The 25,739-nt window shown below is 38.6% G+C and overlaps 1 protein-coding gene across 23 annotated transcripts in view; it reads left to right on the top strand.

Moving 5' to 3' along the window:
- WNK1 (WNK lysine deficient protein kinase 1) overlaps positions 1 to 25,739 on the top strand; it is a 130,056-nt gene that overhangs the window by 77,881 nt on the left and 26,436 nt on the right. For 18 of the 23 annotated variants that reach the window (XM_025282991.2, XM_044940956.1, XM_044940955.1 and 15 more), the window contains exons 5-10: positions 6,208 to 6,296; positions 8,105 to 8,324; positions 9,601 to 9,934; positions 10,685 to 10,872; positions 18,816 to 18,899; positions 25,225 to 25,374. In XM_025282991.2, coding sequence (XP_025138776.1) covers positions 6,208 to 6,296; positions 8,105 to 8,324; positions 9,601 to 9,934; positions 10,685 to 10,872; positions 18,816 to 18,899; positions 25,225 to 25,374 — 1,065 coding nt within the window. The remainder of the gene's footprint in view (positions 1 to 6,207; positions 6,297 to 8,104; positions 8,325 to 9,600; positions 9,935 to 10,684; positions 10,873 to 18,815; positions 18,900 to 25,224; positions 25,375 to 25,739) is intronic. The other 5 variants (XM_025282992.2, XM_044940957.1, XM_044940939.1 and 2 more) reach the window with 3 other exon arrangements.

Raw genomic sequence — 25,739 nt, 5'->3', positions numbered from 1 at the left:
ACTGTGTGTATCACCACAAACTGTGGAAAATCCTTCAAGAGATGGGAATACCAGACCACCTGACCTGCTTCCTGAGAAACCTGTATGCATGCAGGTCAGGAAGCAGCAGTTAGAACTGGACGTGGAACAATGGACTGTTTCAAAATTGGGAAAGAAGTACTTCAAGGCTGTATACTGTAAATGTGCCTGTTTAACTTATATGCAGAGTACATCATGCGAAATGCTGGGCTGGATGAAGCACAAGCTAGAATCAAGGTTGCCAGGAGAAATATCAGTAACCTCAGATATGCAGATGACACTACCCTTATGGCAGAAAGCAAAGAAGAACTGAAGAGCTAGGAAAGATTGAAGGCAGGAGGAGAAGGGGCGACAGAAGATGGGATGGTTGGATGGCATCACCAACTCTATGAACATGTGTTTGAGCAAGCTCTGGGAGTTGGTGATGGACAAGGAAGCCTGGCATGCTGCAGTCCATGGGGTTGCAACGAGTCAGACATGACTGAGTAGCTGAACTGAACCGATGTTATCAGTCTGAATTGGTGGTCACAGTTATGCAGAAAAAGCAATGATGTTGAGAAATAACAAAGAAGCCAGTAAAAATCTCACTTTTGTCCAGCCAGAGACCTTTAGCCATTGGAGGGGAAGTAGGAGTACTAGCAGCTCGCTGTTACCTGCTGTTTTAAATGTTTCTCTTTGTTTAAGGAGCTCCCAGAGAATAATAGTACTTAAATGTTGTGAAGACGCATCTGAGAATGAGTAAGGTTTCTATTCTGGATCATGGAAATAATGATGCCTTTAAAAGAAATTGGTGAAGTCCAGAGAAAGGCAGAGTTGAAGAGAAGGACGATTTAAACCTATAAACTGTTACACATATGTGAATGGTATTTTATTGTACATAGTGAAAACTCTTTTTTAATTTTGGTATGTTAAAAAGACTGGTCTTCACAGAGTTAGATATTTGTCCCTATATTTTACCTTTGTCCAAAAAAAGCTGTCTCAGTTTTGGTTTTGTTTGTTGCACAGTAAAGTTTAAAAACATTCTCACATACTTATATCTGATAAACCTGTGAAGCAGAGAACATGATACCTGTTTTCCTCTGTTTCGTTTTCATTATCTAATCATAGTCTTGAGCAGGCTTGCTCACACACCGAAGCTAAAGGTAGTGGTGGACTACCTGCTGTAGTTAGGACTAGTCTTGGCCTTCTGCACTACCTACTTGGTGTGCTTGGTAGTGATGAGTTATGTTGAGCAGGAAAATTGTTGGAATTAAGTCATTTCTAGCCTTTAGAATAGAGATATTCCTATCAAATAACTTCTAAGCCATTATGCTACTGTTGCTGAGTGATTGAAGCCTTAGTATGCACGCCCTTAATGGGGATTCAGGCCTACCACATTACAAGGGACAGCACTTTGTTATGTTACCCATCGTAACACTGCCAGGAGCAGTGCTTTTTCTGTCGTCTTTGTTAAATGCTATGAGGAGAAACCTTTCTTTAATCACCAGGATCAAAGCAGGAGTCATTTGGGTCCATGAGCTCTTCCTGGCAAATGGAGATGTCTTTAGGTAGATCTATATATTAAGGCTTTTAGGAAAGGAAAAGGAGAAGAATAAATTCTTGCCACTTCTGTGTACTAATTCGCAGCTGTTAAAATTTTTTTAATGTACCATGAGACTGTGGTAAGACAGTTTACCTTAATGTCACCACTTTCTAAATTAGGTAAACAGGAACTGTTACGCTCACTTTTCAAGTGAGTTTAAAGAATATGGCTGGTCACACAGACTTGGTATCTATAGGCTGAACTCTATATACTGGGAGCTCAACCCCAGTATTGGGGTTTTCTTGTCCAGTGTTCTTTAGGTTGTATATTCTGAGTTTACATTTTGGTCACTGAATTCATTCCGCATTTTCTTTTGAAGCTTAGTGTTAACAGGAGTAGGGGGAAGCAGGTGTTCAGATAAACAGATTTCTAGTGTAGGTGTTAGTGTCAAGGAGGCGGAACCTGTGGACATGGCGAGGGTGGAGCTTTGAGCAAGTGAAGAATTGTGTTTGTGTAGGGACCTGCTGCTGTTGAGGGAGAGGCAGGGGGAGGAGAAGCAGAATAAGTTTGCCTGCTGTTCAGCATGTAGTTGTGTTTAAAGGGCTGATCAGTAAGTAATAAGGAGATTGTTGGCTGAGCAGAGCAAACCCATGTTTGAGGGTCGCAGAAGCATGGCTAGTGTTAAACAGAAAATTAATCTTCAGCCTGATTTTGATGTCTGCCTTGCTTATGCTGTGGGCTAAGTTATCCTGTTAACTTATATCCTATACAATTCCCTCCCCCCCATTTTCCTCTAACAAGTCTGTTTTGCCTTTTCTGATGGATTCTACAAAGAGAGATTTTTGCTCAATGTTTGTCTTCATAAATTCTCATTGCTGCTGCTGCTCTCAAAAGGATTGTATAAATGAGGTGGGTAAGAATTTCCAATATATAGCAAAGGTGTGTTGTGATATTTATGTATGGAAGGTTTCAGTTAAAGTATTGGGATTGTTAGTTCAGAATGCTTTTCAAAATAGATTAGTTCTGCAGTTAACTTACACAGCATTTTCTATGAGGAGGAAGGAGACTTTTCTCAATTCTGAGTGGTTAGGAGAATTTTCACTCTCAGGAAGAGAAAAATATTACCTTGACACACACTGCAGCTTAAGTTTTTAAGAAGCAAGTGCTGACAGTTTTTAAGAGTGAGAAGATTGAACTGGAGAATACTATATTATGACTCACTTTAATTTTTATTATGACTCACTTTTATTTTTTCAGCAGATTAGCTGCAAACTATAAGTATATAGAATTGACAGAAAAACTCAGTCTGTGAGATGCATATAAGTTTGGAGTTTTTCTTAGTTTAAATAAAGCAACATATTTTATAAAGATTTATGTCAGTTGTTTTTTTTTTTAAATATCAACTCTGATGTACCCTTGGAGAATCACATTTGTTTTTTTCTATTTGTTCCCCATTTAAGATTGCATAAAAGTTACCTTTTGGTTTCATTTATGAGAATATATAATTTTAATCTCAAAGGTGTCTTAAATGGATATACATTAGCTGTTGAAGAAGTACTTGTGTGTAATGCAGAATAACAAGCCACTGTTTCATGTCAAAGAAACATTTTACGGCACTTCTGCCTGAAGAGAGGTCTTGTGAATCACAGCAGTGAGGAAGAGTGTTTCTGGAGTTGGCAGGTTGCTAGCTCTGGAAGGGTGAAGGGACAGGGTGCCAGTCTTTAACTTAGGTTTTCTTATGTGTAAAACATTAGCTCAATTTATCTTCCTTAGTACTCTTTTCTCTTTTGTGTTCTTGAACCTCATTCAGAATAGATGAGCAAAACTTTGCTTGTGTTGGTCAGAACAGAACTGAAATAAGACTGTGTGGGGCTAAATCAGAGAGTATAGAAAAGAGGTGTCATTTGAAGGATTTTTAGACTCTTAAGTTAATCATCTTTTTTGAAATAAATTCAGGGAAAAAAGATGAAATATTATCATGAAAACATTTTCTTATTCTGTCTAGTGCTTAAATCATGTTTTGGAATAATCTTAAATCAACTTTTTAATTTAAAAAATTATCAGTTATTTAAAAAACAGTTCTCTTAGATAGAACAAGAAGCTTCTGAGTATGATGCATCTTGTGTATTGAAACATGTGCTTGTTGATTTTAAGTGGCTTTCCATCAGGTGCCCCAGATGACTTCAGTAGGTCACATTCAAGGTCCATTGACGTTTTATGCTTATTTTTCCTTTTTTGGGGGTCACTTTTAATATATAATTCCTATATATCCTTGCTTCTTTCCACATGATTAAGAATACCTCTGTTAGATATTTTGATAGATATTTGGATAATCCTGATTTCTTGGTGCTTGGTGAAATTTCTTCTTGTCTTTTTCATTGTTCCAGTGGGTGATGTCTGAATACAAGCTGCTGGACTGTGTCTGTTGTATTGGCTGTCTTAGTGCCTGCAGTTTTCTTTAAGGCAGCAGTAGCAGCTGAATATGGCAGTGGCGGTGGCAGTTGTACAGCAGTGGTGCAGAGTTTTCTGTACCTCAATCTTGGCTATACTTTGAGAAAGCAGCTTACCCTAGTAGAGTCAGTGTGTTAATGATGCATAGTTGCTGGTTTTGCGACTGTGATCTGGTATCTCGGTTGTTCAACTCGCTTTTCTACCTGTAAATAGAAATTCCTGTTGTGAATGTGTTTGTCTGCATAGGTCGGGTTAACAAGAGGATTATTTTTAAGGATAACCAAAGCTGAAAGCATGTTCACTGTGGATCTTGGTGATTATTTTTCAAAGAGAATTGTATGCTTTCTTTTTAACTCTAAGCCTTATTACCTTTGGTGATTACTTTTGAAGTCAAAGGTGCCTTAGGTCAGCAAACTTAATAATCCAGAGCTTTCAGCTTGGATAGTCACATATGATTCTAGTTCCCGTGAATATAGTTAAACAGGTATTATCCCCCTTTGCTAGACAGGGAAACAAAGCTCAGAGCTGCTTCTGCTTGTCCAGCTCACACCTAATTCAAGTCTTATGCTCTATCCTTTCGTCTTTCCAGTATGCCTATGCTAAATTGAAATGGAGGAGTCTTGATATAGTCAGTATATGTGTGATTTATTAAGTCAATATGTAGAGTTGCCAGAAGGTCAGACTCATTCCTCTAAAATGCGTGTGTTTATGGAAGTGGGAACATGTCTTCTAATCCTGTTCTATATCCTCTTTAACGTCTTTCCTATAACATTTGAAGTGTCCTTACATGAAAGGCCAGCTGTGTATTAGTGTCTGATTTTACCAAAGAAGAATCTTTCAGATACTTTTCTGCCAGTAGTGAGTGTTCTAGGAACTTATAATATACAGTATCTTATTTTATTTTTTTAAAAGTATTTTAGACTGTTCTTCCCATTATATTTATAATTGACATCTTAAAAGTTTGCTTTTATACTTTCACATGTTTATTGTAAAAATTATAAGCAAATATAAAAGATCTCCAGTGTTTCTGCTGTCAGAGAACTTTTAGTGAGCATCATCCTTAAAAAAAAAAAAAACAAAACACAGTTCCTGTTTTCTTTAGCTTTAATTTAAAAGACCATGCCATACCATACCAGCTTGCTCAATTAAAGCAGGCTTTTCCTTCAATGACATTGTTTTTTGTTTTTATTAGAATAATTATGTGAAGACAAGGACTGGTGGGGAAGACTTAGCTAGACTTGAAAAATAAGAAGATTGAGGAAAAATTCAAATAATATGTATTGTCACTGAGACATTAGATGATTAATTCTAGTCCCTCTCTCCTCCTTGCTGTGTGTTAGGTGGTCATAGACTTACCGTGCCTCTTGGAAAGTATATTGTGTTGCTCCTTCAGCTCAGTCTGTGTGACTTAGAAGAGGCAGGAATAGATAATGAGATGTTCTTCTCCACACCACCTCTCAGACAGGAGTAGGTTGTTATTCTTCTATCTTATATACATTTTCCACACACCGCTGAAATTTTTGTTGGCAAAGAATTTACCTTTTGTGAAAATTCTTTAACTATTACAATGGTGCTATTTAATATAATAGTGATATTAAATTTTTTCTGAAATTAATTAGAAAGTTTGTCTTTCCGATGTGTCTGATGTGTTGTCATTTTATGTTTTCATATGTACAAGACAATTTGCTCTTCAGTTACTATACCAAACCAGTCTTAATTCTTCCCTTCTTACTGAGTTTGTTAAGGAGTACTGTAATGATAGAATACCTGCCAGACTAAGCATGTGAATTCATGCCCACACATGGGTTCTCTGTTCAAAAGAGTTGCATGTTATGTTGATTAATGTGTTAGGGAACAAGGTTGAACAGAAGATCTTCTAACCAATTAGAACATTTGGGCTTTGTTTTAGCCAAAATTTCCATTACCTGAAACATAGCAAAAGATGCTAACGATTGTCCGCTTTTGTCACTAGCAGTGTCGTGGCCATGGAAGTAAGTGACTCCGCTGTCTTAACTATTCCCTATTGTTACCTTGGAGGGGCTAAATTGCTACTACCCAGCTTTGACCCTGCATGAACTAGATCCTGCAGGCAAACCAGGAAAAAGCCAGGATGGTGAGAAGGCAGTCTAGTAGAACCTTAGGAGGCAAGTTCAAATTCAAGTTCAAAGTCCCTGCCTTAGTTGATGTGTTCCTGTTGCCATTTTTATGATTTTCAGGGGGTGAAGCCAGCCAGTTTTGACAAAGTAGCAATTCCTGAAGTGAAGGAAATTATTGAAGGATGCATACGGCAAAACAAAGATGAAAGGTAAGTTGCCTCTTTTGACCTGGATATTGCTTAAACAGAAACTTCAAGTATAATGTGCTCTGAATAGAACCGTCAACCTAAGGTGTATGTAATACTTGACTTGTGCTTAGTTTCTCTGTTTATGTCTTGTAATATCTTTGAACGTAAAGTTCTGTCCACTGGAGGTAGGTATTCAGATTTAGTATACTGAAATATCGTAAAAATGTGGTTGGTAGACTGAATAAACCAGAACCACTTTAAATGTAGCTTCTACATTCAATAAGAGCTACTTACTTATAGCATCTACCTGATTTGTAAAACTCACTAGGTTCTATCCTGATACAGCAGATCTCTTCCTTAGCTGTTTACCAGTTAAATTCTAAAGATGAAGTAAAATTTTGGCTCTTTAAAATCAACTCAGCTATGTTGGTCTTGATTTACTGTTGCTATGCCAGAATTGAAGAAGAGCAAAATGTCAAAATTCCTTTGAGTAAGAAGAGACAACTTCACCCAGAGCTTGGGAGGAGATCTGGCTTAGTCATTATGCTAACAGAGGGCTTTTCTCAGAGGAGTGGCAAGTACCTGATCTGCCATATAGCTGATTCATCACCCGTTAGGCATGGCAAAGGTCCAGTGTCTGTTTTTGAAAAATAATCTACCTTCACCATCCCCCCGTCACTCTCCACAGAAGAAAAAGTAGACCCACTAGTACAAAGTGTAAATTGAACATAATCTACCTCTTGAAGAATGTGAGTGATCAGGTATTTCAGCCAAATTAAAGAATTCCATATCTTCACTTCTCCAGTCTCATATTCTTTTCATAACTTTGTTATTTGGAAGAGCTTAATAAGATCTTGATCTTTAAGGCTTTTTAGTAGAAATTTAGTTTGGGTTTCTGTTTTTATATACACTGATTGAAAAGGAGACGCCTTAATCTCTTGAAGAACATTTTTTTAAAAAACTATAAAGGAATATTTGTCTCCAGTCATAGAATGTGGTACTCTTGTTTCTTGTCTGGATGGAACAGTTTACTAGATTACTGGTATTTTGAGACCATTTATCTAGAGAAAACTGTTCATAATCAGACTTCTGCTTGCCTAGTACACTAGGTGCTGAACCAAGAATTGAGAGGATTTATTGTGTAAAGAAAAATTGCTGTATTAGAAGGTAATGTACTATAGAAATAAAAGGTTTTTGAGTTTTGATTCCATGATTTATGACTTTTATAACTGAGCAGGATGGTCAGTCTTTCTCAGAATCCATCCATTTCCTGCTGATCAGGAAATGGTATCTCATTGGATACCAGAAATCAGATGAGATCATACATACAAGACTTTGGTTAACTATTAATATAAGCAGTATATAACACATTTAAAAGTATCACTTCCAGGGAGAGTAGCACTTACATATATACACTACCATGTGTGAAATAGGTACCTACTAGGAAGAGTGTATGGCACAGGGAATCCAGCTGGGTTCTCTGGGATGACCTAGAGGGGTAGGAGTCTCAAGAGGGAAGGGGCTGTATATGTACATATAGCTGATTCACTTTGTTGTACAGCAGAAACTAACACAATGTTTTAAGGCAATTATACTCCAGTAATAAAAAGTATCACTTTCAGCCCTTATTCATAAATGAGATTGTTTTGATCTTCCATAACTTGAATAAAACTATAATCAATGCTTAAATGAAGCAGTATAGAAATGAATTAGAAAATTCCTGTTCTTTTAGTAGTCCTTTTTCATTATTCTAAACATAACATATTTGAGAAGTATCTTTTAAATCTAATGGCATTTTGTTTTTTGTTTCTTTCCCTTCTCTTTTGAAGATACTCTATCAAAGACCTTTTGAACCATGCCTTCTTCCAGGAGGAAACAGGGGTACGGGTAGAATTAGCAGAAGAAGATGATGGAGAAAAGATAGCCATTAAATTATGGCTACGTATTGAAGATATTAAGAAACTAAAGGGGAAATACAAAGACAATGAAGCTATCGAGTTTTCCTTTGACTTGGAGAAAGATGTGCCAGAAGACGTTGCTCAAGAAATGGTAAATTAACACTGATCAAGCCGTTTAAGTTTTATGTTGATACTATTGATCAGAAAAGCAATTTATGAAGCAGTGTGTATGTCATATTCTATTGATATAAAATTAATGGTTAATGGTTCCAAGATTTATTCTTATTTTAGAAGACATGTATGTGCATAGATATGTATAGTGATAGGTGGATGGACAGACAGGCAGGCAGGCAGATACACAGAGAGGGAATGAACTGGAGGACATTTTGAAGTCATTTTCAAAGTCTGTAAGGTTGACTGACTTCTAATTAGTGTAACCTATTTAGTTAGAATAAAAAATTGTTTTTGCATATTGATACATTAGCCTTTGGTCAGTCATCTGGGTAATAAACCCAATAAGCAGATCACACATTGTTTTTACGTCAAAGAAAATTTTCAGGATAGATCGTTAGTAGGCAGCTTTTGGCCAGTCGTTTTCAAGGAAACGTTTTGCCAAGCTTAGGCTTTCCATGGTGCCCTAATAGCCATTTACTGCGCAGAGATGCAGACAGTCTCTGCCCGAATGTGTCAGAGCCATTCAGTACTTACATCTGAGAAGCGGTCAGCATGAGAGAGGTACTTATTTTTAATTGTCAGGTTTTTATATTATTTGAGTTTTTATTTTTAACCTTCATATATTTACCACAGTTATTTTGTTTGGTTAAGTGGTTGTCTAGTGAAAAGATGGTAAAGCGTCTGCCCACAGTGCTGGAGACCTGGGTTTGATCCCTGCGTCAGGAAGATCCCCTGGAGAAGGAAATGGCAACCCACTCCAGTACTCTTGCCTAGAAAATTCCATGGATGGAGGAGCCTGGTGGGCTGCAGTCTGTGGGGTCGCAAAGAGTCAGGCATGACTGGGCGACTTCACTTTCTTTTCTTTTCTTTCTTTTCTAGTGAAAAGAAGTAAAAGCAACACAGGTTCATACTGATGGTTACGTGTGAGAGGGAAATTGAGTATAGTAAAATGAGCCTTTTGGTTTTACCACTTGGATGCTTAGGTTCCCTGTTGATTTGTTACGATTAGTGAAGGTACATGTACTTCATGAGTTTGTATAAAGATAACAGCATCCACTCCATGAGTATCTGCAAAAACGGTGGGCAAGTGCATAGTGCAGACCAGTGGTTTCACTGTTTGGTAAAGGTCAGTCCTCGGACAGTTCTTTCTCCCTCTCCTCCTCTGTTTTCCTTTCCCCAAAGGCTGTTGTTTGTGTTTGGTTTGTTTTCTTTTGCTATCCTGCTGCTTCCTGATGTACCCTTTCATCCTGTAGGTAGATTCTGGGTATGTCTGTGAAGGTGATCACAAGACCATGGCAAAAGCCATCAAAGATAGAGTGTCGTTAATTAAGAGAAAACGAGAACAGCGTCAATTAGTGCGGGAGGAGCAAGAAAAAAGAAAGCAGGAGGAGAGCAGCCTCAAGCAGCAGGTGGAGCAGCAGCCCAGCACTGCCCAGGCCGGAGTCCAGCAGCCCCCTGCCACCAGCACTGGTGGACCCGCTGCCTCTGCTGCGTCTGCGTCCGTCTCCACGCAGGTAGAGCCAGAAGAGCCTGAGGCCGACCAGCACCAGCAGCTGCAGTACCAGCAGCCTGGTGTGTCTGTGATATGTGAGTATCAGGGGCCCAGTGAGGTTGCTAGGCACGCTCTTAGCTGACGCTCTGTCTTCCTGGTCATCATTTTGCACTGGCCTCTTGGTTTTGAATTGTGAATCTAACATATAATTAAGAGGTTTGAAATGGTTTCTGTCTCCTTTTCCTTTTGGTTCTTACGTTCACAGCTAATAGCATAGAAGAATGGGACAGTGGAGAAATGGGATTAGGATGTGAGAAATTCTGCAGGTTCCAGCATCTTGGATGTTCTATTTGTAGATTCCTACCTTTTACAATTTCTTAATAGTGAAATGTGACAGGTTTATCTTAGCTACTTAATATTGAACCGCTTAAACTGATTTCAGCTCTTTTAGCAAAGCTGAATAACGTATAAACTAGAAATTAATGAGGCCACTAGTTAACTAATTACAGCCCGCTGGTCTCCATGGTTCAGACTTTGGAAGCTGTGTCAAACTTCAGGCCTATTAACAACTGTTATGTTTTATTCCCCCTTGTTCATCAGGTGGTAAATTCTGTGAAGGCCAGGGGATTTTTTTTTTTTTTTTTTTTAAGATGAAACTTTTCTATATGGATTCCTCCGTTAAACAAAGAAATCTACTTAGTAAAACTAGTCATTCTTTATTTAGTTCAGGTCTGTGCAAAGATAAGACCAATTAACTCTAAAATCAGGGGTTTGTGCTGGGAAAATGTGAATCTCCTTTTCATGATTTATCTCTCTGTCTTGTATTTTGGCAACTTCTCCTTCAGCTGACGGGACGGTTGACAGTGGTCAGGGGTCTTCTGTCTTCACGGAATCTCGAGTCAGCAGCCAACAGACAGTTTCGTACGGGTCCCAGCATGAGCAGGCACCTTCCACTGGCGCCCTCCCAGGGCACACAGCATCTGTTGTCCAAACGCAGGCTCAGCCCCATGCGGTATATCCACCCTCAAGTTTGGTGAGTAACTGCGCAAGAGCGCGCACGCCTGTAACATGCTCAGGGCACACTCTGCCACTGAATGAGCGACAGCATGAGTCCAAAGTGAAAAGTACAAGTGGTGCCTTTCCAGAAGAGGCAGGTTATTTATTATAGAGTGCCATCGGAGTGGTTCAGGCAGGGTGGGATACATGCATTACTCTGTGAAGATACCGTTCACAGGATTTAAACTAATCAGCATTTGATTAAAGATCATGCTCTCTAGCACTTTAAAGTTGAAACTGTTCAAAGCAATGTAAGTTAGACATAGAAATGGTTTGGGGGTGGGGGGCAAGGAGAGTTTTTCAAGTTACTTGAAGGAATTACTATTTTCTGTAAGATGTCTTATTGTGTAAAACACAGGTAAGACCTTCAAACCATTATAGAATGCTGCATGTGAGTACACCAGAGAAAAGGAATGACCATTTAATTTAGCGCTTGTGTTTAATCATCAGTTGCTATGCGTGTTCTTGCCTTAAAGTCTGTGTTGGACACAAGTTCCTTCCCCAGTATATGTTCATTTGCTTCTCCCCTTTATTTTGGTATCTGTTTTATGACTGATTTATTTTCAGATTTAATTTGTAGCAATTATATCCTGATGTATATATTGTACATTTGTACCTATGCATATATACACATACACACACACATTACTACCCATGTTTTACGTTAGCCACTCTTGCTTCTCATACAGAGAATGTTCAAATAGACCAGTAGATAATACCCCATTTCTTTGGTCAACCTTCCATGAAGTCTTCAGAAGTGAACAAGATGCATCTTCTGCCTCAGGACAGAATTGAGAATAACTGGTCACTACAGTGCTCTTGTTTAGTGAGATCTTTAGGCAGATAGATTGCCCCTCTGTTTCAGAAACTTTTAATCTGAATTTGTGGAACTCTTGTTCTTCATTGAATGAAACTCTTTCTCTGGTAAGAAAATACTTCTGCTTGTTCTGGTCTCTTACCCTACAGCTGGAATAAAAGGTGTTTGCTTGTTTGAGAGTCAGTTAGTTAGTTCTGCATTGGCTACATCTTAAGATGAATGGCCACAATTACAGAAAGAAAACTTCCAGTTGTAATAGCAATCTACTTCTCTGACCTTTAAAATAAGTAGGTAGGGAAGAAGAGTTTTATACAGACTGTACAAGTGTATTTTTGTGGTGTAACAAATATTATTTGTCAGCATTTCTTATCAGTTTCTATTCTAGTTGATTTCTTCTGGATCATCATAACTATAGATTTTTTAAAAAACTTTTTAATCTCTTGGCTTCCTGCATCACAGGATATGAACTTTGGGTCTCTATTTAGAAATGGAAAAGGATTGACCATTTATGAAGATGCTAAATATTTAAGCCACAAATATAGCTATGTTTATTAACGTTCTAAAAACACACCATTAATGAAATGAAAAAAGGCAAACATTCCTGCCTTTTAATGATAATATTCTATGGAAGTGTCCTGAAGAATTACTAAATATTGAGGATTTTTCAAAGCTTTTGTAATCAGTCCTAATTCCAGGAAGTATTTACCATGGCTTGCAATAGCATATTGATTACGAATAAAATTTAAAAATACAAGAGAAGCAAGAGTGGGGAAAAAATGTAATTAATTAAACAGTTCACAGTTTCTAAAAGGAAATAACAGACATGCTCAGGACAGCCTTAGAGCTTTAGATTTGCTGCTTTGTAGCTATATTGAAATCTTAAGATGCTTTAAACTTTTAAACCAAAGTTGAACCTCTGATATGCCTGAAAAAAATTTAACGTTATTCTTTAGAGATTCACAGTTTAGATGTTTTTCCATTGACTACATTAGTAAAAATACAGAATATTTCCTGTACCTATTACGAATTATGTCTAGAAAACTAATGTTTTTCCTGGAATATGACTTTTAGCTTTATAGACAGGTAGGCAAATGTGATAAACTATTCTATCAGCCAGCAACTTTTTGTCTACTGTCTTCTAAAATCGGATTGAGAAATCTTGTATGTCTGAGGTTCCCAGAGCTCCAACAGAGCAATCCAGTCTTAAGATCTTCTGCATCTTATAATGTGCATTAAACTGATAGAATTTATTAACAAGTTTGCAGAGACTACAAGCCAGTACTCATCGTTTTCCCAGTCTGTTCTGCTGCCTCATTTGGTCATTCTTATTCATACACTCATAACAATTAATGTTATTTCAGAATGTTTAGAAAGATACTTGATCATTATTTTGGTGGTTAATTTTAAAAAACCTGTATTTGACCAACAGTGTAGAGAGAATAGTATGGTCTTCCAAGTGTGCTTTGTGGAATTCTGTCTCCTCAGAAAATGACTTCGTGGAATGGGGGGAGGATGGAACATTTCTTTATGTCAGCTGTGCCCTGTTACCATTGTACATTTTGTTGTTTTGTTTTCAGAGTGCTGTGTTTTTCATGTGTGTGTTTGTTTTCCGTTTAGCCTCGTCGTGGCCGTAGCATGTCGGTTTGTGTCCCCCATCTTCCTGCTGTCCCTTCTCTGTCCCGCATCTCTCCCAGTGCTCCTTCCACCCCACCACCAGTGCTGTCCGCACCTCTTTCTCCTTCCCTCCTCCGGACTGCCCCCGAGGAAACTTTTGCCGAAAAGCTTTCTAAAGCATTGGAGAGGGTCCTGCCTATGTACTCTGCCTCTCAGCGCAAGTGCCGACGCTCCAGCCTGCCTTCCCTCTTTGTCAGTGCTGTATGTAACATCAACTTCCTGACAGATGAACATTTATCACCAATGAATACATCCAGGCATCAGGAGTTGTAATAACGATTAAAAAGCAGGACTGAACTTAGTACACTTTTAGGAAATAGGTTTTTCCTGTAATTTGTTATAAGGCTGTAATGGGGAGAAAAGCAAGGAGGCAATCAGAGAGAATGCTTATAACACCCTTGGCACATAGCAGTTTGTGAGCAGCAAAATTTAGCCTTTATTATAATCTCCTATCCCCTACCAGTGTATTAAACTCCTTGCATTTTCATATTTTACCAAAGAGTATGTGTATTATTTAATTTTAAACTCGTTGGCTTTTTCGAAAGCAAACTTTCTCTTTATCAGAAATTACCGAAATATGTTTTCACTTTGTTCCAGAGAGATACCAATAATGCTGCATTTTTTCCCATAGTCAGTGAGGAATAATTGAAGAGAGAAAGTTGCTTTTAATTTGATACCTATTTAAAATGAGGGATCAACAAACTAAAAGGCCGCATAATGTTCCCTCTTGGCAAGTTTTTTTTTTTTTTTTTTTAGATTGAATAATGGACCTTGACTCTGGCAGTACGTTAGATGCACGTAAAATCCATGCAGTTTGCTTTGGCCCATTAATGTCTGTAGATGTGTTTATCTCTTAAGGTTATTTCAAACACTGTGGGACTTTGCTGCTGCTTTTCCAGATAGAGGGTTTGGTTAGCATTCTGATCTAGGAATCCCAAAACCTTCAGATTTGTACTTAGGAGAGTGATTAACTGTATAGTGTCTTGTGGCCTCGGAATACTCTTGAATAAACAACAATAAACCAGAGCATTCCGATTCAAAATAGAAACCTCATTTTAACTGTTGTGAAGAAGTAACAGTGGAGCCGTTTTCCGATTTTGATAGGATCTTTCCTATTGAAAGAGTGAAACTGATCTACCCTTTAAAAAAGGGCCCATGAAAGTGAATTATTACAGTGTGTACCATTTGCATTTGACGGTACAATTCTCATTTTTAGAGTGTTTAACCTAGAACTGCTTCTATGACCAAAAAATGCTGTCAAATCAAGTTGGCTGTGTACATTACCCTTTTCACCTGATTTGAACAGCAAGTTAGTTGACCCTTAAACTGGTATCAGAAAAGTGGGCATTCAGTGGTTTGGCATCTGTGACATGTTTCATGTAATAAAACTAACTGCGTATGGTTTGGGGCAGACAGGGGAAAGACATGATGGTCACTAGCCAAGCTGTGTATCTTTCACTACCCACCAAAAATCTCTTCTGATTTCTAGTTAGAGGACATGACAGTAGTTAATCAGAAATGAACCCTGGAGCCTCTTAACATAGCAGAAGACAATAAGGCTTCAGGGTAGGAAGATTTGGTACAGTCATAGGTGAGCATGTTACTTGTGGGTAAAAGCAGAATAGTCACTAGGAAGGTTAAATTCTTCTTTTCCTTTGAGGAGGGGAGCGTTGTGGAAAAGCAGCTCTTATCTAATGCAAAGATCCCCACAGAATAGTTTTATTGACCCTGGATGTATTTAATGGGTTTTTACTATGCACATAATTTCCAAAAGCATTGTATTTCTTTACTAATTATAAATTTGGTGTAACCGTTTTGTAGGGTTACACAGAGCTGCCCAGTTGTGCATGTCTGATGTAATTTCACTTATGAATGTATGAATTACTTGTCTTATTCATGTTGATACAGCCTCAGTCCATGGCGCATCCGCGTGGGGGGACCCCAACATACCCAGAATCACAGATATTTTTCCCAACTATTCATGAACGTCCAGTTTCTTTTTCACCACCTCCCACCTGTCCACCGAAGGTGGCCATTGCCCAGCGGCGTAAGAGCACCTCCTTCTTGGAAGCCCAAACTCACCAGTTCCAACCCCTGCTGAGGACTGTCGGGCAGAGTCTTCTTCCACCTGGTGGCAGCCCACCTAACTGGACTCCAGAGACTGTAGTCATGTGGGGCACTGCAGCCAGTAGAGTTGCTGGAGAGCTGTGTGAGGTGCAGGCCCATCCTGTGTTCGAGCCAGCTCCAGTTTACAGTGACTACAGAGCTGGACTGGTGCTTCCAGAAGAAGCTCACTACTTCCTCCCTCCGGAAGCAGTGTATCTAGCCGGGGTACATTACCAGGCCCAGGTGGCAGAACAGTTTGAGGGTTTTCCATACAGCTCACCAGTCCTGTCAAGTCCTATGAAGCAGACACCTGAGCAGAAGCCAGTGCACGGGGGCCCCACCTCCAGTTCTGTCTTTGAATTTCCATCGGGACAGGCTTTCCTGGTAGGACACCTCCAGAATGTAAGATTAGATTCGGGACTGAGCCCAGGCTCTCCCCAGTCTAGCGTTTCTGCACCTATCAGTACAGATGCCACACGCTTGAAGTTTCACCCTGTCTTTGTTCCTCATTCTGCACCTGCTGTGTTAACTCATAACAACGAGAGCAGAAGCAGTTGTGTGTTTGAGTTTCACGTTCATACTCCAAGCTCCTCTTCAGGAGAAGGAGGGGGAGGAGTTTTACCTCAGCGCATTTACCGAAATTGGCAGGTTGCTGTGGACTCGAACCAGGAAGAACCACCTCCTCAACCTGCAGGATTACACAGCCGCCTGCAGCCTGTGACTGAAGAACAGCAGATGCCCCAGGCCCCAGAGTTGACCATCTCTGTGGTGGAGCCCACCGGACAGACCTGGCCCATAGGAAGCCCAGAGTACTCCAGTGATTCCTCCCAGGTCACTTCTTCAGACCCCAGTGAATTTCAGTCACCTCCCCCTACAGGGGGAGCAGCTGCTCCTTTTGGCTCTGACGTCTCATTACCCTTTATCCGCGTGCCTCAGACAGTGTTACAAGAATCCCCACTCTTCTTCTGTTTTCCCCAAGGAGCCACCTCTCCGCAGGTTTTATCCGCCTCATTTTCTTCAGGAGGATCTGCACTCCATCCACAGGTTATAGGAAAACTTCACGGTTCTTTTACACTACCCTGCTGTGACAGTTACATTTAAGTTTTCTGTCCCTCTTTTCCATTCATCAGGGATATTGTTTAATTTATTGTGGAGTTTCTCCATTGAGCGGGAAGGGTGATTTTAAACTACTTGTATTTAAGACCAAAATATGAAAATACAAGACCAAAATATGAGACCGAAGCAGCTTGATTGACCTATAATGTGTACAAACCCTTGGAAAAAAGAACACAAAAACTTAGAATTTTAATTACTTGTCAAAATCAGTTATTTCTGTCCATTAACGTATTGGGTTGGCCAGAAAGTTAATTCGAGTTTTTCTGTATGATGGTATGTGAAAACCCGAACAAACTTTTTGGCCAGCTCAATAGAATGGATGGAGTTTTTAACTAGTCGTGAGCGTGTTAGTGTCTATAAAGTTGATAGAGCATTGATTATTTACAAACAGTACCGTAAAATGTTTCTTTCTCCCTAGAAACAAACATGGCTAGTTTTTAAAACTTGGAGGAGATAATTTTTTTCTCCCTAAAATTAAAAGAATGGAAAATAGGGAATTTTTTTTTTTTTTTGAAGTAGTATTAGGAATATATAGAGTTTCCACTAATATGAAAGGATCTTAAAAGACAGGAAACACCTTAGAAATTTGTCTTAACAAATGAAGATGCCCTTTAAAAATGGCATCCAACAAGTCACCATGTATTATATGTTCAAATAAAATGTTAATCCATAAAATTGACTAATTCTAATTTTTAGTACCTAAATTAGAATCTAGTATGGGTAATGGGGCTTTTGTCTTAAGAATTTGTGATATATGTTGCAAGGTAAGGAGCATGAGATATCTCAGTTCTTAGATTTTTCCTCAACAGATTAAATGCTGTTTATGTATGTGAACGTATGCAGCCTCTTGCAACTAAAGACAAAGTGATGGACATAGTAGGATTCAAGAAGTGGAATCAGTATTGACTTTTATATATTGCCTTGATACATTTTGTCCAATGTATAAGTCTTATGTAGGAGACTATGCAGTTAATTAGGAAACTTTGCAGTTACGTATTCAGGATGTTATTTGGATGTTTTAAATGATCTCACTCTTATATAAATTACTGTATGTTCTTCATACTTTCTTCCTGTGTTCTTCCCTCATCTGAGGCAAAAGTATCCCCCAAAATATACATCACATACTAGTTACCTAGAGCAGTACTAAGAAGCAGAAAGATTCAGAGCTTGGAAATTTGTGCTGCGTGCACATGCAGTGTGATAAGCTCACGTTAACACACTGGTTGTCAGCTCTGCTCTAGATGTGCGCACTGCCACTTTCACTCTGAACTTCCAGAATGAAATTTTAAACATCAGGTACTCTACAGGAAAGGTGCAGCAGGAGTGGATGCTCAGGTGGTTAAGATGCAGTTGGACTGGATGTCCTATCCAAGTAGGCTCCAAAGAAGTGCCTCTGAACTGAGATGAGACAGCAGAGGTGGGGCTTCTCGTCTTCATAACTCACCTCTGCCAAGTTCTTCTTTCACTCTCACCTTCTTCTTTAACTTAAGATCTCTTCTAGGTGAGAGTTTCTCAGATTCACCCTTATTGACATTTTAGATTAGGTGATTCTTAGTTGTGGGGGCTATTCTGTGCATTTGTTGGATGTTAACAGCATCTGTGGCCTCTACTCACTAAATACCAGGAGCAGCTTCCTCTCCCAGCTGTGCCAACCAAAAACACGTCCAGATGTTGCCGAATGTCCATGGGAAGGGTGTAGGGTACCCAAAGTGGCCCTGGTTGAGAACCATTGCTCTAGGTACTTGGCAGTTAATAGTAACAGGTTTTTGTTTTTTACATTTTTGACAAAAGTCATTATATAAGAAATAAATAGCAAAAGGAACCAAAGTCACATTATCTAAATACCCCCTTTTCTTTGTTCAGATAGGTTTTTCAAATTGATAGTCTGGTTACTTTTTTCCTGATTTTCAGTAACAATTTTATTATGAATCTTACTATTTTGATAAAAATTATAGCCTGAGCAGTGGGATAGGTTAGGTTTTAACCATCAGTGGTTTTTGCATGGTATGTTCTATAATATGATCCTTCTCTACCCTTCTCTTTAAAAACCTGCCCCAGCCATCTCTCCCTCCATACTTGATCAAGCTAATGTTTCATCTTGCTCAGGCAGACTCTCAGGAACTCATATGTTTATTGCAGAACCCTGACCTCTGTGCACGGGTACCTTTGGGCTGCTCTAATTTTTTGTATTCACTTCTTTCCTTCAGGCACAGGGGCAGAGCCAGGGTCAGCCATCTTCAAGTAGTTTAACAGGGGTTCCATCCTCCCAACCCATGCAGCATTCTCAGCAGGTGAGAGCAACTCATTGCTGCGCTTTATCCAGAACCCTGTTTACATCTTTCATGAATTGGGTTCCTGATGTAAGTGGCTTGCTAAGTTTTTGAAAGGAAAATCGAGAAACATAACATATCTTGTCTTCGGTAACATTTTAAAGAATCTTTTGTTTAATGTATTTTTGAACAGTCTATTAGATTAGACACATATTGAAATTCAAAAGAATTTTTCCTGAAATAATTTATGTGCCTTCTTAAACAGATGATTCTATGCTGTTTTAACAATGTGGTTGACCCTTGAGCAACACGGGGGGTTAGGGGCACAGGCCTTCTGTTCAGTTGAAAATCTGTGTAACTTTATAGTAGGTCTTCCCTATTCATGGTTACATATCCATGGATTCATTAATCTTGGATTGTATAGCACTGAAAGAAATTCACGTGTAAGTGAATCCGTGCCATTCCAATCCATGTTATTCAAGGATCAACTCTACAGAGAATATCAATTTTATTTCTGTATATTTCATGATTTGTTCTTTTATGAACGTTTTACCATTGCTTTCCTTGTGCTTGACTCCAATGATTCTACACACCTTTTTAATTATTTCTAATGTGTGGGATGGGGTATCAGATTTTATGCTAAAGTGAATGAAAGCCTAGGAACCGTTTTCAGAAACTTTTATAACATGTTCTAAACTTCTGATTGGGGGTGTTTGTTCCCCAAAGGTTCAGAGAGCTCAAGAGATTGGTACAGTGCTGAAGTATTCAACAGCAAAACTGCTGATTCTAAAATTAAGAATCTGTAGATCATCATTGCTATTAGTTAACAGTAGTTATTTATAAGGAAATAATGCTTTAGGGGCACAATTGAATATTTATTATCCGTTACAAATAAAATTTATAGTCACTACACGTGTCATAAAAACTTCCCAATGAATTATATTGTTGATAGTTCCCTACAAAGTGTGTTTTCAAACCACCAAATTCTGAATTGGCTTGTTTTTATTAATTTTTGAAACTTAAGTTTTTAATTCTTATTACAGATGGCCTGCTTATCATCCAGCATGTGATCATGTAGTCGTGATGCTGGCTTAAGATGAGGTGTTCTTTGTACAAGATTAACTTGGCTATATAGCCAAACCTTGTTTTATTGTGCTTCATAGGTACCACTTTTTTGTTTGTTTGTTTTAAACAAAAAATTGAAGGTTTGTGTTAATCGTGCGTCAGGCAAGTCTGTCGGCACCACCTTTTACAACAGCATTTGCTCACTTTGTGCCTCTGTGTCACATTTTGGTAATGCCCACAGTATTCCAAGCTTTTTCATTATTATTCTGTTATGGTGATCTGTGATCAGTGATCTTTGTTACTATTGCAAAAAGATTATGACTTGCTGAAGGCTCAGGTGATGGTGATCATCTGTTAGCAATAAAGTATTTTTAAGTTAAGGTACGTACATTGTCTTTTTAGCCATACTGCTATTTCACACTTAATAGACTACAGTAAGGTATAAACATAACTTATATGCACGAGGAATTCAGTCCAAAGAATTCATGAGACTCGCTTTATTGTAATATTCACTATATTGCAGTGATCTGTATTATCTCTGAGGTACCTACATAATCCATTTTCTCTGTGACCAACATCTCTGTCTTATAGAATGGAAGGGCTGGAAATAACTTGTTTTGTCTTGCTTCTGCCCTTTCTTCCAGACAAGTATCTTAATCTGTATGTAATTATAGTTAAATTCAAGTAGTCACATTTTTGCCACCCTTAACAGGTTTAATTATATTAACAACCTCTGATAAGAACACAGATTTAAAGTTCCATAAAGCTGGGTGAGAACAGACACTGTCGTTGGTACCAATTTCCTACCAATACCGGTAAAATGTACAGGTTTCAGTGTATGCTGTTTTTCCTTTTCAAAGGAATTGTTAGATGTCTCATATTCGGGCATGTAATGAAGCAGACAGCTCAGGAAGCCCTTGAGAGTAGCAGTGATAAGAGTGTGCGCAGTCGGGCGGGCAGCTCTGCAAACTCTCAGTTGAAAGGAATTAGGTGGCTGACTCTCTGGGAAAAGGTGTGACTAAATGGCTATCTCTGCGGTACAGACGAAAGTGCCTGTTTCAGTGATGCTTTCTTCAGACACTTTTATTTTAAACATAGGATGAATTAAGTAGAATCACAGTCTGCATGAATGTATGCAGTATGGACTGACTTTTCCAGGGTTGCATAGCCAATAGGCAGATAGAATGAAATGTTACCAGAACCTAAGATTTCTTCCAGTAGTTTTTTTTCCCCCCTATATTAAAGTTCTACGGGGACTCAGGATTATGCAGAGGTGCCCAAGAAGCTGCATTTAGTTAGTTTTATCTTCTGGGATTCCATATATAGAAAAGAAAGATGGTAAATCTTCTTTACTATTCAATTAGAGTCTCTTTTTAGATGTGATTTATGTTTTACATACTGTCAGGGCTCAGTGCCTCCTTAGGAAACCATCTCTAATTTTATTAGTGAAAGGAAAGAGATGAACTTTAGCTGAAATTTTCTTTATTTCTGTGTTTCTGAAATAAAATGAATAAGGCATTGCGTCTTTTCAGGTTTTCCTCAGGAATCTCTTCTAATGGTATGTTGTGTCTTAAAGTGGTACCAAAAATACCTTTTTCTTGGAAAACAGTATTTTGCCGCCAAGAAAGGTCATGAGCTACCCTACTGACTTAATTTCATCCAGCAGAACACATGTAGAGACTTAAGTATTTCTTACTTTCTGTTCAACTCAGGCTTAGGAGTATTTTTTTTTTTTTTCAAGCACCCTTGTCCAATAAATCGTACACAGTCTGTATAGGTTATGTGAACTGATTTCATGAGGCAGTTTTATGCAAAGCATGATATCAAGCTGTTATGCTAAAACAATATTTGTTTGGCTAAAGTGTTGATTATTAGCCATGGTGATTGTGCAAAAAAACCACACCATATACTCCTGGCTTGTTCAGAGGTGCCACTTTTCTGTAAATTCTTTAAGGGTTAGCTGGCATACATGCCTCTCTATTACTTTAAGCAAGGAGTGAGGGTATGTCTATAAAACTGCTTATTTTTGACAGTCCACACACACACAGCAACTTATTAAACAGTTTTTTTCCAAACTGAGTTCGTGCTCTGAAGGACCATGTGCTGAGTGGGCAGTGATGGACAGCCCATCACTGGCCACAGGGCCAGATGGCCTGTGGAAGGCTAGTTTCAGGGAGCCTGAGTCATCTGGTAAACATGTATGTCAGCTGCTACAAAAGGAGTGAGGATAATAGTAACATTTTACACAATGTGCAAAGCACTCTACCTGGTTTTTTATTTGGTCCTTACATGAACCCTCCAAGTACCATCATTTCCATTGTACAGATGGGAAAGCTGAGATGAGAGCTGAAGAGGCTGATTGCTTTACCCAGATGTACACAGCTTCTCAGAGAGGGTATTTAAACCCAAGCAGTCTGACTCCATAAAAGGAGGAAATTATATCTCTTCTGAGCAGAGAGGGGGATATCAGTCGGTTTATGAAAGCCTTTGAACTGGACTGTGATTATGAGTTATATTCAAATGAAGGATAAGGAGTCTAGGGGGCAGTATAAGCAAGGTAGAAGGCAGAAAGGTAGACAGCTGTGAGACAAACAAACCAACCTTGGCTTCAGTGTAACCAGAATACAGATAAATCAGGACTTCCCTGGCAGTCCAGTGATTAGGACTCAGCACTCCCAACGCAGACTAGGATAGGGGTTCGATCCCCAGTCAGGGAACTAAGATCCCACATATGGCCTAAAACATAGCAGGGAAAAGTGAAGGTGTAAATTTTGAAAAGAGCTAATTAAGTCCAAACCTTGATGTAAGCGAGGTTCCACAATGATGGAGGTCAGGGGAGAAGTAAATCATATGTATAAATATAAGGTGGAAGTTTTCCTCAGATTTACCCCTTATAACAAAGGGGACCACTAGATAATCAGACCTTGATCCAGTGTTCATATCAGAGGGCTCTCACTGCTCTTTGCTTTGAACAATAACATAAAAAATACGAATGGACTAAAGTAAGACTGTTGAGAACAGATGTGCCTGTAAGGACCTCAAATGGTATGTGTATGGTTGAGAATGTTTGTAGGCAGTGTCTAACAGTTGGTTTTATATAAGCCGAGACATCATACATCTTATTCTTAGGGGAACAACCTCACTATTCCAGGTTCACTGTAAATAACTTAAAGGTTACATGAATATACTCCTGTGAAGCAATTGCAGAACACTACAGCTATCCTAATATTAACCAAACAGGTGTCAGACAAATCTACTATCACTGCAGATTTCACCTCAAGACACAACTTAAAGGTACTGTGTTGTGTGCCAGAAAAGTGAGACTGTTCCTGGTGTAGGTCTCTTCAAGATAAAGATGCTGATATATTGCATGTGAAGAACTGGAATGAGGCAAGGGAAGCTGTGTTTCTGAATTAGTCTGTTTATATAATGCGCAGTCTTACTTAGCTATGTAAATTAATGGCTTAGGTAACTTAGCCATTCCTTAGTGAATTCCTTAAAGTTTCAATATATTCAAGTTAACCAAAAGCATTTTCTACTATTTTAGTTTTTAGGGGGAAAATGGGCATAATTGTCTTATATTCAGAGTTGCCTTAAAGTTGGGTATTTATGATATATCTTAGTTGCTGAAAATAAATTTTTTATAATTCAGCCATTAGTCCCTAATTTTTTAAAGTTAATAAGGATACAGTATCGGAAATAAATAATAAAACGCAATTACTGTCACTTATTACATTTCAGAATTCTTTTGAAGGTTTTAATTGGTGTAATAAGAAATAAGAAATAAATATCATGGAGAACAGATATATTATTTACAGGTGATTACCTAACAAAATCTAGGATGCTTATTGAGGTGTCCAGATGCATAATAAATATTAAAACAAAAATCTTGGGAATGCAGTGTATAGCATCATGACTAAAGTTGATAATACTGTATTATATGTTTGAAGGCCACTAAGAGAAGATTGTAAAAGTTCTCATCACAAGAAAAAAAAATATGAATTATATGTGGTGATGAATGTTAACTAGACTTACTGTGGTGAGTGTTTTGCAGTATGTACATATATCAAATCTTTGTTACTTGTTAGTTGTATCTCAATTAGGTACATACACACAAACACATGCACACAGATAGCTTATCTTTGTACCAGCAATAACTACTTAGTTGTGTGGACCAGGACATATGTGGAAATCTGTTATTGTTTGTAGCATTATTTTAAGTAACAAAATTTTGAGTCAAGCAAATGTTCATCATTAAGATACTGGTACCATACTTAAATGAAAGTGGTAGGTCAGAGAATAGTATTTATAAAAATGGGCTTTTGTTTTGTTTTTCTTTTTAAATCAATGTGTGTAAGTGACCACTTATGCGTAGCAGAAAATCCATAAAGTAAGTGCACCAGACCACTAATTGTGGTTATATCTGGAGAAATGGGGTTGGGTGTTTTCATTTAACTCTATTAATGTAATGGTTAAAATTTTTATTACAAACAGGTGTTTGTTTTGTATTTAAAAATTAATTTTTAAATTACTGATAGGTATTAGAGAATCTTCAAAGTCAGCTGTGAAGTTCAGAGTTTCAACTAGAGGGGGCCATTAATTTTACTGCAAAATTTAGTATTTGGGTACAGTTACATGTCAGCTTTGAGTGTAGACGTATCATACCAGAGGGTTCAGCACATGCTGGATTCCCAGATGTCGTTCACTTTGCTGCACTTCAAATTGAGTGATTGTGCCCTTGTTTTCAAAGAAAGAAACCTCATTTTGGCAGTAAAATGAGCAATCACAAAGGTGTAAGAGCTAGTCTATGGTAGAGTTCAAAATTCAGTGGTTTTCTTCTATTTTGTAGCTATTGTCAGAGCTGTTCTTTAAGCAAATTAATTACACAGTTGAGAAACTAAGAAATAATATGAACCACATTGAGAGCTGCTATCAAGAAATGGGAGCAAAGAGGGGAGGGCATTTGGAGGAAAGAACATCTGTTTGAACCTGGATCTGAAGGTGTCTAAATATCTGAGCTGCTCCTGAGGCAAGAAGCATGTCAGGTGAAGAACCAGTGGTGACTCAGACTCGAAAACATGGGTTAGTTCTTGGTTGACCTATCACACAGAGCAGCAGAGGAAAAATGAAGATGTATAAAGGGGAATTGGTGAGTTTGACTTTGTGCATGTCTTGATTACTAAAATTGCCATCTCTTACAGACACTGATAAGCAGATGTACTGCCTTAGAAACATGCTGTTAATGACTTGAAATAAAACTGAGTGATGGTTTTCTTCTCAGCAGCAAGGAGTGCAGCCAACAGCCCCCTCTCAGCAGGCGGTGCAGTATCCGCTCCCTCAGACGTCGGCCCCCAGCGAGGCCGCGATTGCACAGCCTGTGAGTCAGCCTCCACCTCCACAGGCCTTGCCACACGTGTCCGCGGGAAAACAGGTGAGTGCCACACTTCTGGAAGGAGCACCGCATGACTTCTGCTTCCCTGGTGGTAAAACTGCAAAGTGGAATGAACATTACTTCTGTGCATTGTTCCCGTTCAGTCGCTCAGACTGCAGCCCGCCAGGTTCCTCTGTCTGTGGCGTGTCCTTTGTACATATGAATTGATTAATATAAATGGGTTTATAAAGCAGTGGTAATCCAAAAATGTTCAACTTTTAGGTTTATCAGCCTAAAATAAGTTTGACAGATGTAGAACTGATAAAGGGCTACAGTGATGACATTTTCTAGAATTGTCAGTTGTATCTGTTCTAGGTTTGCAGTTATGTCGTGTTTTCACATAGACTTACATGTTTTCCCTGCCC

The sequence above is a fragment of the Bubalus bubalis genome, chromosome 4 (assembly GCF_019923935.1).
Source record: "Bubalus bubalis isolate 160015118507 breed Murrah chromosome 4, NDDB_SH_1, whole genome shotgun sequence".
NCBI lineage: Eukaryota > Metazoa > Chordata > Mammalia > Artiodactyla > Bovidae > Bubalus > Bubalus bubalis.
The sequence above is the reverse complement of the archived record's forward strand: the minus strand, read 5'-3'. Positions and strand labels throughout refer to the sequence as shown.